The following is an 8,277-nucleotide window of genomic DNA, read 5'->3' as shown; positions in this document are numbered from 1 at the left end:
AAGGTGAGTGTTTTATGTGGCTATACAGTACACCTCATGCATCACATTCATTGATATTCCTACTTTTCAAGTAGAACACAAATATTGAGACTGTATGAGTCTGGCACACTCAAATTAGACGGAAAAGAAAAAAGCCATGGATGCAGTTTGCAGTTGGATGCTGCTAATGAAAACCACATGATGAGATGTGAGCGCCTTTACTAAAACAAGAAGGGAGCGAGAGAGGGGAGAGAGAGAGAGAGAGAGAGGCCGATGCAACCGTATCTGGGTGGCTCTGAACAAATATATAGTGTTCCATCTTTCCCACGTTTTTGCGTCCATGCAAATAGCAGGACGCTCTGAAGAGTAAAAGTCATGGGTCGTGAAGAAAGAGGCACTGTGACCTTGAGAGGGAAAAAAGCCAAACAAGTCAAAGAGAGTGAGGGAGGGAGGGAAGGGAGGAGGGAGGCTGGACAGGGTGAGGGACAGAGAGGAAGAGAGGGAGTGGACGGCTAAGGAAGGAGGGCGAAAGGCAGAGAGAAGAAAAGACACAACTTGAGACTTGACAAAAGAGGGCAGGTACCAAAGGCAGGTAAGGGCTTTGTTTTTTTTTTACAATGTCGATTGGGTGTGAAAACAGAGGGTGTGTTGTGTTTATTGGCACGTTCACAGCAAAAGCCAGAGTGTTTCCATGGTGACGCTGTGCTGTGCCATACCTGCCACACTGTGGTACTCCAGGAGATCCTTGCTTTCCTCATGTGTTCCTTCCAAACTTTCCAAAATGGCCAAAATTGTTCCAAGGTGCACTTTGCCTGATGCTGACGTTACATTTCTGGATCATTACACACAGCAAGTGTTGTTACAGAAAATTCCTTTTGGGTCAAAGGGTTTAAAAGAGAAAATGAATATTTTGCAACAGGGAAAACCATTTTTAAACACACACAAAGGAGTTTTTGTGAACTATTAGAAAAATGACCTGCTGAGCCTCTTTAGACAACACTTCCGATTCCATATTTTCATCAGCTTTAGTACCATTCAGTATTGTTTACTGCTTAATAGACTGATTTAAGTGTTTAATCAATAAAGTACATCTAATCGAATCCAAAATCACTGCTCTCAATTGAGTTACTTTTGAATATTTGATTTACTGCACTGATTTCTTTTATCATGCAAGTTCGTCTCACTACACCCAGATGGAATGACAGATGCAGATGTTTTTGCACAGCAGCCCCACCCACATGAGAACATGCTTGGCAATCATGTACTCAGACTAATGCAGAGAGTGTGTTGGTGAGGAGGGCTTTGAAAGGGGGCACACGCTTCCACAGAATTCCTTGCCTACAAGCCAGGTTGTAAATGAGAGACATGAAAGCAGCCCAACTATGCTTTTTCTATGACATCACGCTGCGCAACATATACTGACTTATACATGTACTTGTGCTTGTGTTGTTTAGTCACAAATGACTCAAGTATTCATTTGACCTCTTTAGCTGTGGTTATGTTTTTTAACACAGCAAGATGGCTATGATGTGGTTCTCGTTATCGTTTGAGCTCCTGTTTCAACATGCTGGACACACTTATACTGATGGATTATAGGTACTTTATTGTTGTACATCATGATACTGCTTGTTTTTAGGTTCCAAACATGCAGAGGGACTTGTCATTGTTAGATATTACTTTTTCTATGCACACCCACTGACTCACCATAAGGTACACTTGCTACGATCCAATAGAAGAAATATTTTGTCTTTCTACATACTGTAGTGCAACTAAAATACTACTACTAATGGTAGCATGGTGCAGTATTGGTTAGCATGGCTGCCTCACAGATTAGGTTCTGGTTTGAACCTTGGCTCTGGCCTTCCTGCGTAGAGTTTGCATGTTTTCCCCGTGCTGGCGTGGCTTTTCTCCAAGTATTCCCACATTCCCAAAAACATGCATGATGGGTAAATTGAAAACTCTAAATTGTCCATAGCACTGAATGTGAAGGTGTACAGCTGTTCTGTATGTGCCCTGCGATTGGCTCGTGACCAGTCCAGGGTGTACCCCACCTGCATAATAACAATGCTGTAATCCAGTGATTCTCAACCAGGTGTGCTGTGGGAAATTATAACATTTTCGGTAATTGGTCAAAAAAAATATTTATTTACATGAAATAATGTATCTATTTATGTCAGTGAGGCATAGTGACAGACAGAACAAATAAATGCTCTTCTATTAGATGGCAGGAAGTACATACAGTAATTAATGTATCCACTTTTTGTGACATTTTTGTTTGTTGATGTGCCGGGAGATTTTTCAATTGTAAAATATGTGCCATGGCTCCGTAAAGGTTGGAAATCACTGCTGTAATCCATCCATCCAAATTGGTCTTGTAGTCTGATCCAGGCATTAGTAGAGTGGATACCACAATTTGAGGAAATATGGACATTTCAGATCCATCCAATATCTTCTGATTCCAAGGCTTCAAAAATACATGGAAGAAATACAAAAATGATCTGATGAATGAAATTAAATTTAATGATGCACCAAGCCATCATTAAAAAACAATCCCACAAACCCAAAACCCATGCACAGTAGATAAAATAATAATAATAATAATAATAATAATAATAAATAAAATAAGTGCTTGGTGGACATAATGAGAAAATACCAAACTTGAAACGTTTGTTGATATTTTGTTTAGGAGCATGAAGGCCCCCGCAGGACTCTTCTCTGCCTTGGTGCTGCTCCTTGTGATCGGAGCGGTACTCGCCCAGAGGCCTCGGCCAAGAAAACCCACCAGGCGCCCGGCCACACCCAGGCAGCCCTCCGTCCCCCAGCCTGAGCCGCAGGAGCCAACCGACATCCCCCCGCTCATCATCGGCCCCCCTTCCCCTTACCCCGACTGCCCCAGAGAGTGTTCATGCTCTCCAAACTATCCCAACTCTCTCAACTGTGAGAACCGAAACATCCGTGTGATCCCTGTCATCCCGTCCAGAACGCACTATCTGTACCTTCAAAACAACTACATCTCAGAGGTGACGGCAGAACCTTTCATAAATGCCACGGACGTCCATTGGATCAACCTGGCGAACAATCGCATCCATAGAATAGACAAACAGGTAGGACAGCCTCCTTATTAGGTGCAGTATGATGCATGTTGTGAAATGCGTGGAACATCTAAGCTGTTCTATTAATATCCCTTGTGTAGGTGTTCCAGAGGATACCTGATCTGTTGTACCTCTATGTTCAACGTAACCAGCTCAAAGAGGTGCCCTCAGGCCTCCCAGCAAGTCTGGAACAGCTCCGGCTCAGTAAGAATCGCATTTCCAAAATACCTGCAGGCGCCCTCAGTAAGATGGGGAACCTGACCCTACTTGACCTCTACCACAACCAGGTGAAAGTCTAGTTTGATGCACGATGTGTTCTCTGTGCACCTTGCATCAATCTGGTCCTGATATCTTCCTTCCCAGCTGAGTGACAGTGACCTGGGCAGGAACACGTTCAAGGATTTGTCCAACCTGATCCAGCTTAATTTGGCCCACAATGTGCTAAAAAAGATGCCGGCTGGCGTCCCTAACAGCCTCATACAGCTGTTCCTCGACAAAAACCGCATTGAAGACATCCCCAAGTAAGTCTAGAAAGTCTACACAGTGAACACAAAAACGTGTTAAGTCACTGGACGCAAGGTTTTTGTATTAAATATAGTAAGTGAGGTAATTGCTGAGGTAGTCATGCATTTCCATTCTTACCGTCTGTTTTTATCAATTCCAATTCACAATTGAAATCAAAATCTAGTGGAAATTCTGACATACTTCCCCCCTGAAAATGATGGTACTATTATGGTCCTCTTTCTTGTCACTTGTTGCTAGAGAGAGTTCACAGGGCTCAGAACTTGGCATATATGAATCAAAACCCACTAGGATCTTACAGTGATAGATCTTGCAGTAACAGGAAGTTTTTTTGTTGTTGTTTTTTTTAATTAAAACGTAAGGCAATTTAATTACTACTCTGAATCAGAAGCAATACCAGAATCAGAATCATCTTTACTTGCCAGATATGTTAAAACACACATGAATTTGTCTCTGATCCACTCTAGTACTAAAGAAAAAAAAGCTACTATAACAAAATATGCTTTTAGGATATGAACACAAATGTACAAAGTACAAAGAAAAAAGTACAATATAAAGAAGGGAAAATCTCATGACGAGGTGGTGCAAAAATTCTACTTTACAAATCTAATAATATTCAGTTTGTCAGAGAGCTTTAGATTAATTTCAACAATGTTAATGATTTTGAATGGTAGTGATATAGCATTGCACTATGTTGTACTGAGATCTGTTTCTAAAATGTTGCTGTTTAGCTGTATGACAAGGATGCTTCATTTATTTATTTATTTATTTAGGTTTATGACCTGACATATCAGGTGGTGCAGGTATACTGAACGTTGAGGCCGGTGAGTGTGTTTGAATACTAATTGGGTGTGAGCTCTCATAAAGGGATTCTCATATTCAGAGACTACTTCCAAGGCTTTTCTCACCTGGCCTTTGTGAGGCTCAACTACAACCATCTGCGTGACAAAGGCGTCCCCAGGGCCGTGTTCAACATCTCCAGCTTGCTGGACCTGCAACTCGCCCACAATCAGCTGGCCTCCATTCCTCTCTTCAGTTCTCACCTGGAGCACCTGCACCTCAATCACAACACCATCGAGAGTAAGTCGAAGGCAGCTCGGTGGAATGTGCTGAATATATATATAGTTAATGGTGAACTTCAAGAAAAAAAAACAAATATTTAAACTTGAAAAAACCTAGGCAAGGTTACTCAAAACTAAAAAATAATGTCATTTCAGAATTACAGTATACAAAAAGGCACAGTCTCCTCACTTTTATTTTGAAGTGGTAGAAGTACAAATTTAATGAGATTTTGTAATATGTTGTTTTTGTTTGGCTCTTTTGATCTTTTCCCCTAAGTCCAAAAATATGGTTTGCTGTTACTGTTTTAAAATGAAAACCATTGCCCCTTTTAGCCCTAATAATACCCAATTACAACCTGTGATAAATATAATAGTATAATATTTGGACATGCAGTAACTACAGGGTTGGTTAAAGTTGAAATATGTTATTATGGTTGCTCTTTCATTTGAACCAAACTGTTTAGACTAAACTAGACGTAAGACAGAAACTAAAGCTGAGGTCAGCTACGTTTAACAGCCTGTCACAGTTGCCAAAGATGTAATGAACATTTAGTAATGTCAGCAATTCACCTGTGCCACACCTTATTTCTCTTTCTATGTTGATATCCCACATGTATGTACATGTGGAAATTACTTAAGATATGATTTCTACAATGATGAAACCATAGACGGGGTTGTTTGCAAATCAATGTTGTGCTTCTTGCCAACAGATATCAATGGCACCCTAATCTGCCCACAGAGCCTGCAGGCCGACATGAGTGACGCCCGCCAGATTCCCCGACTAAGGTGAGTCAAGTGACGTAGGCATCCAAAACAGGAAGTGAAAAAGAAGACTTACAATATAGTGTCAGGGAGCAAGACGCCGCAGAACAACATGTTAAGAAGTCACGTTTGTGCTGCTGCAGGTACCTGCGTTTGGATGGAAATCAACTCAGCCCCCCCATACCGCTGGATGTCATCATGTGCTTCAGACACCTCCACTCCATTGTTATTTAGGGAAACTCTGCCTTGAAGCAAGGAATTGTGCGCTCACACACCCACGCTCTTACACCACGTGCTCAGTGAGGCCAGAGGCGGTCTCCTGTGCACTCTGCGGAACTGTCTCTGGGTGATACTACAATGACTTGGAAGTTTCCAAAGTTTCACTGATTTCACAGGTAGCACAACTATGTCAACATGAAGAGTGGCTAAATGCGATTGTAATACATTTTATTGTTTATAGAAATGTATCAGTACGTATCTTGTTGTTATTGTTTAATGAAAATTCCGAAGATGAATGTTTGAAAACCCTGAAAATACAGGCATATTGACAGACACACTACACATATGCAGTTAGTATGTCCACAAGTAGAACGGAAGAACTTTAACTACTATGTAGTTGAAAGTGTCCTAAATGTGCCTGCAATTTTCACTTTATTCCAAGTACAATGTCATTGTATTCCTTTTTTTCCCTGTATAAAGATGCTTTGAACAAATAATAATTAAGTGAAGAAACAATGTCTTGTATCATCTTTTTCTTTCTTTTTTAGATTTATTGATAGATGCATTTCAGGCTTGCAGATTGATAGTGTGTGTGGGGGGAAAAAAACATTTTCATTTAATGAATTCTTTTGGTAATTCTCTTACAACATTGGTAATAAAACAGGAACTCATTGAAAATGCATGCACGATTTATTTATTTTTTGTTAAAATAACAAGAAGGTGCAAATACAATTTACACGACAAACTGCCTTGTTTTCTCTGTGGCAGTGAAAGTGAGTCTTTGCAAAACAGGTATGACAGGGCAGGAAGCGCAGCGTGGGAAATGATGACTTCACTTGCGGCACAACAAAAGTGCAGCTACAATTACGGCTAATGGTTAACAACAATAACTTAACACTACTGTTTACGTGAGCCAAAAAAAAAAATAAATGAAAGTGATTGTTGGGTCATTTGAATGGTGACGACATGTTAGACTCTAAATTGCCCGTAGGTGTGAATGTGAGTGCGAATGGTTGCTTGTTTCTATGTGCCCTGCGACCAGTTCAGGGTGGACCCCGCCTCTCGCCCGAAGATAGCTGGGATAGGCTCCAGCACGCCCGCGACCCAAGTGAGGATTAGCGGAACAGAAGATGAATGAATGAAAGAACGACGGGTTAATAAAGGCTTAGTGTTCTATTTAAATAATTGTTAATCCCTGAAAGTATAAAGATTCATAGGAAATGTTGATTGAAGAGGTGCTAATGCTCACATATGGACCTCTGAATCTTCCTTTTGTCATGGTGCTCAAGGCATCATCCACTCAAGTCAAACCAAAGCAAATACATCTGTCAACCTTCTCAGCAATTACATGAGCAACGTTCATTTCAGAGCACATTGTCAGGGAATTTAGGAGGAACGATAATTGCGTAGCCCAAAAAAAAAAATCTGGTAAAATTTAATATTAATAACGTACAATAGGTGGTCGACTGGTTAGCACATCTGCCTCACAGTTCTGAGGATCGGGGTTCACATCCCAGCCTCGCCTGTGTGGAGTTTGCATGTTTTCCCTGTGCCTGTGTGGGTTTTCTCCGGGCACTCCGGTTTCCTCCCACATCCCAAAAACATGCATGGCAGGTTAATTGACTCTAAATTGTCCATAGGTGTGAATGGTTGTTTGTTTATATGTGCCAGTCAATCACAGGGCACATATAGACAAACAATCATGCTCACAATGAAAATCATGTTTCTTGTTGGTTGGTTGGTTTTTCCAGCAACAGTATTTTTTTCATATAAAAATAAATATCCGACCACAACTAAAACCTTTTCCTATGGATGGTAAGTTGACTGAATTTAAATATTTTAGGGACTTAATGGATTATATCCACTGTTTAAAATTTCAATTAGGAGGGCTATCTTTTGGTTGACATCATTCAAAATCAATAAGGTTTATTTTGCGCTTTACTAAAGACACCATTACTGAAGTTGTGAAAATCCAGAGATCCATCCAGAGATGACAACACACTGATTTAATGTTATTGGCAATCTTTGGTCAGACATACAAAATCAATAACTTTGATACTTCAACATAGAACACATATCCTTTAAGCTCTGGTTGAAGTGATAGACAAACTCTATCAAATATTGGACATACAGTATCTAGAAAAGTAAAAAAAAAAAATTTTTGGAAGGCTTATTGTAAAGCTTAATCCTGTCTTTTTTGCTTTTCCTTACCAGTGGAGGGATGCGTCACTGTGGTTAAACTTTCCATCAAAGTAGCCACTCTCCAAAATTAACCCCATTGTTTGTTAGTCTAAAAGACTACATAAACATCTCACATTATTGGAAGAGACTTGACACTAATAACAATAATCTATTTATAAATGAAGGGTGGTTATACTTAATTACACTCCAAATTGATTCAAACGTGCCATGTTCTATTTTAAGACTGAAACAATTACACTTGGCTTTAGACACCCTAGAGACTATTGCTCAAACGATATAGTTACGTAATAACATAAATCAAATGTCTTTTGCCTGGAGCACCACAACAAGAAACCTCCCTTTAGCATCAGAACATTTGTCACAAAATTTCCTTTAACTCCCACACCACATGAATATCAAGGAAAGACCTTTTTAAGCAATCAACACGCACAACATTGGTT

The 8,277-nt window shown here is 40.1% G+C and overlaps 1 protein-coding gene across 2 annotated transcripts; it reads left to right on the top strand.

Annotated features, from left to right (window-relative positions):
* The first annotated feature begins 416 nt into the window (after positions 1-416).
* prelp (proline/arginine-rich end leucine-rich repeat protein) lies at positions 417-6,151 on the top strand. 2 transcript variants are annotated; one of them, XM_061786025.1, is made up of 7 exons: positions 417-571; positions 2,666-3,083; positions 3,173-3,358; positions 3,435-3,592; positions 4,477-4,673; positions 5,365-5,440; positions 5,560-6,151. In XM_061786025.1, the coding sequence occupies exons 2-7, from the start codon at positions 2,670-2,672 to the stop codon at positions 5,648-5,650; spliced, it is 1,122 nt and encodes a 373-aa protein (XP_061642009.1). In that variant the 5' UTR covers positions 417-571; positions 2,666-2,669; the 3' UTR covers positions 5,651-6,151. The 2 variants fall into 2 exon arrangements, with proteins under 2 accessions (XP_061642009.1, XP_061642010.1); XM_061786026.1 differs by having other exon boundaries at positions 475-567.
* The last annotated feature ends 2,126 nt before the right edge of the window (positions 6,152-8,277 follow it).

Source organism: Phyllopteryx taeniolatus, chromosome 9 (assembly GCF_024500385.1).
Source record: "Phyllopteryx taeniolatus isolate TA_2022b chromosome 9, UOR_Ptae_1.2, whole genome shotgun sequence".
In the NCBI taxonomy this organism is placed as follows: Eukaryota; Metazoa; Chordata; class Actinopteri; order Syngnathiformes; family Syngnathidae; genus Phyllopteryx; species Phyllopteryx taeniolatus.
The sequence above is the reverse complement of the archived record's forward strand: the minus strand, read 5'-3'. Positions and strand labels throughout refer to the sequence as shown.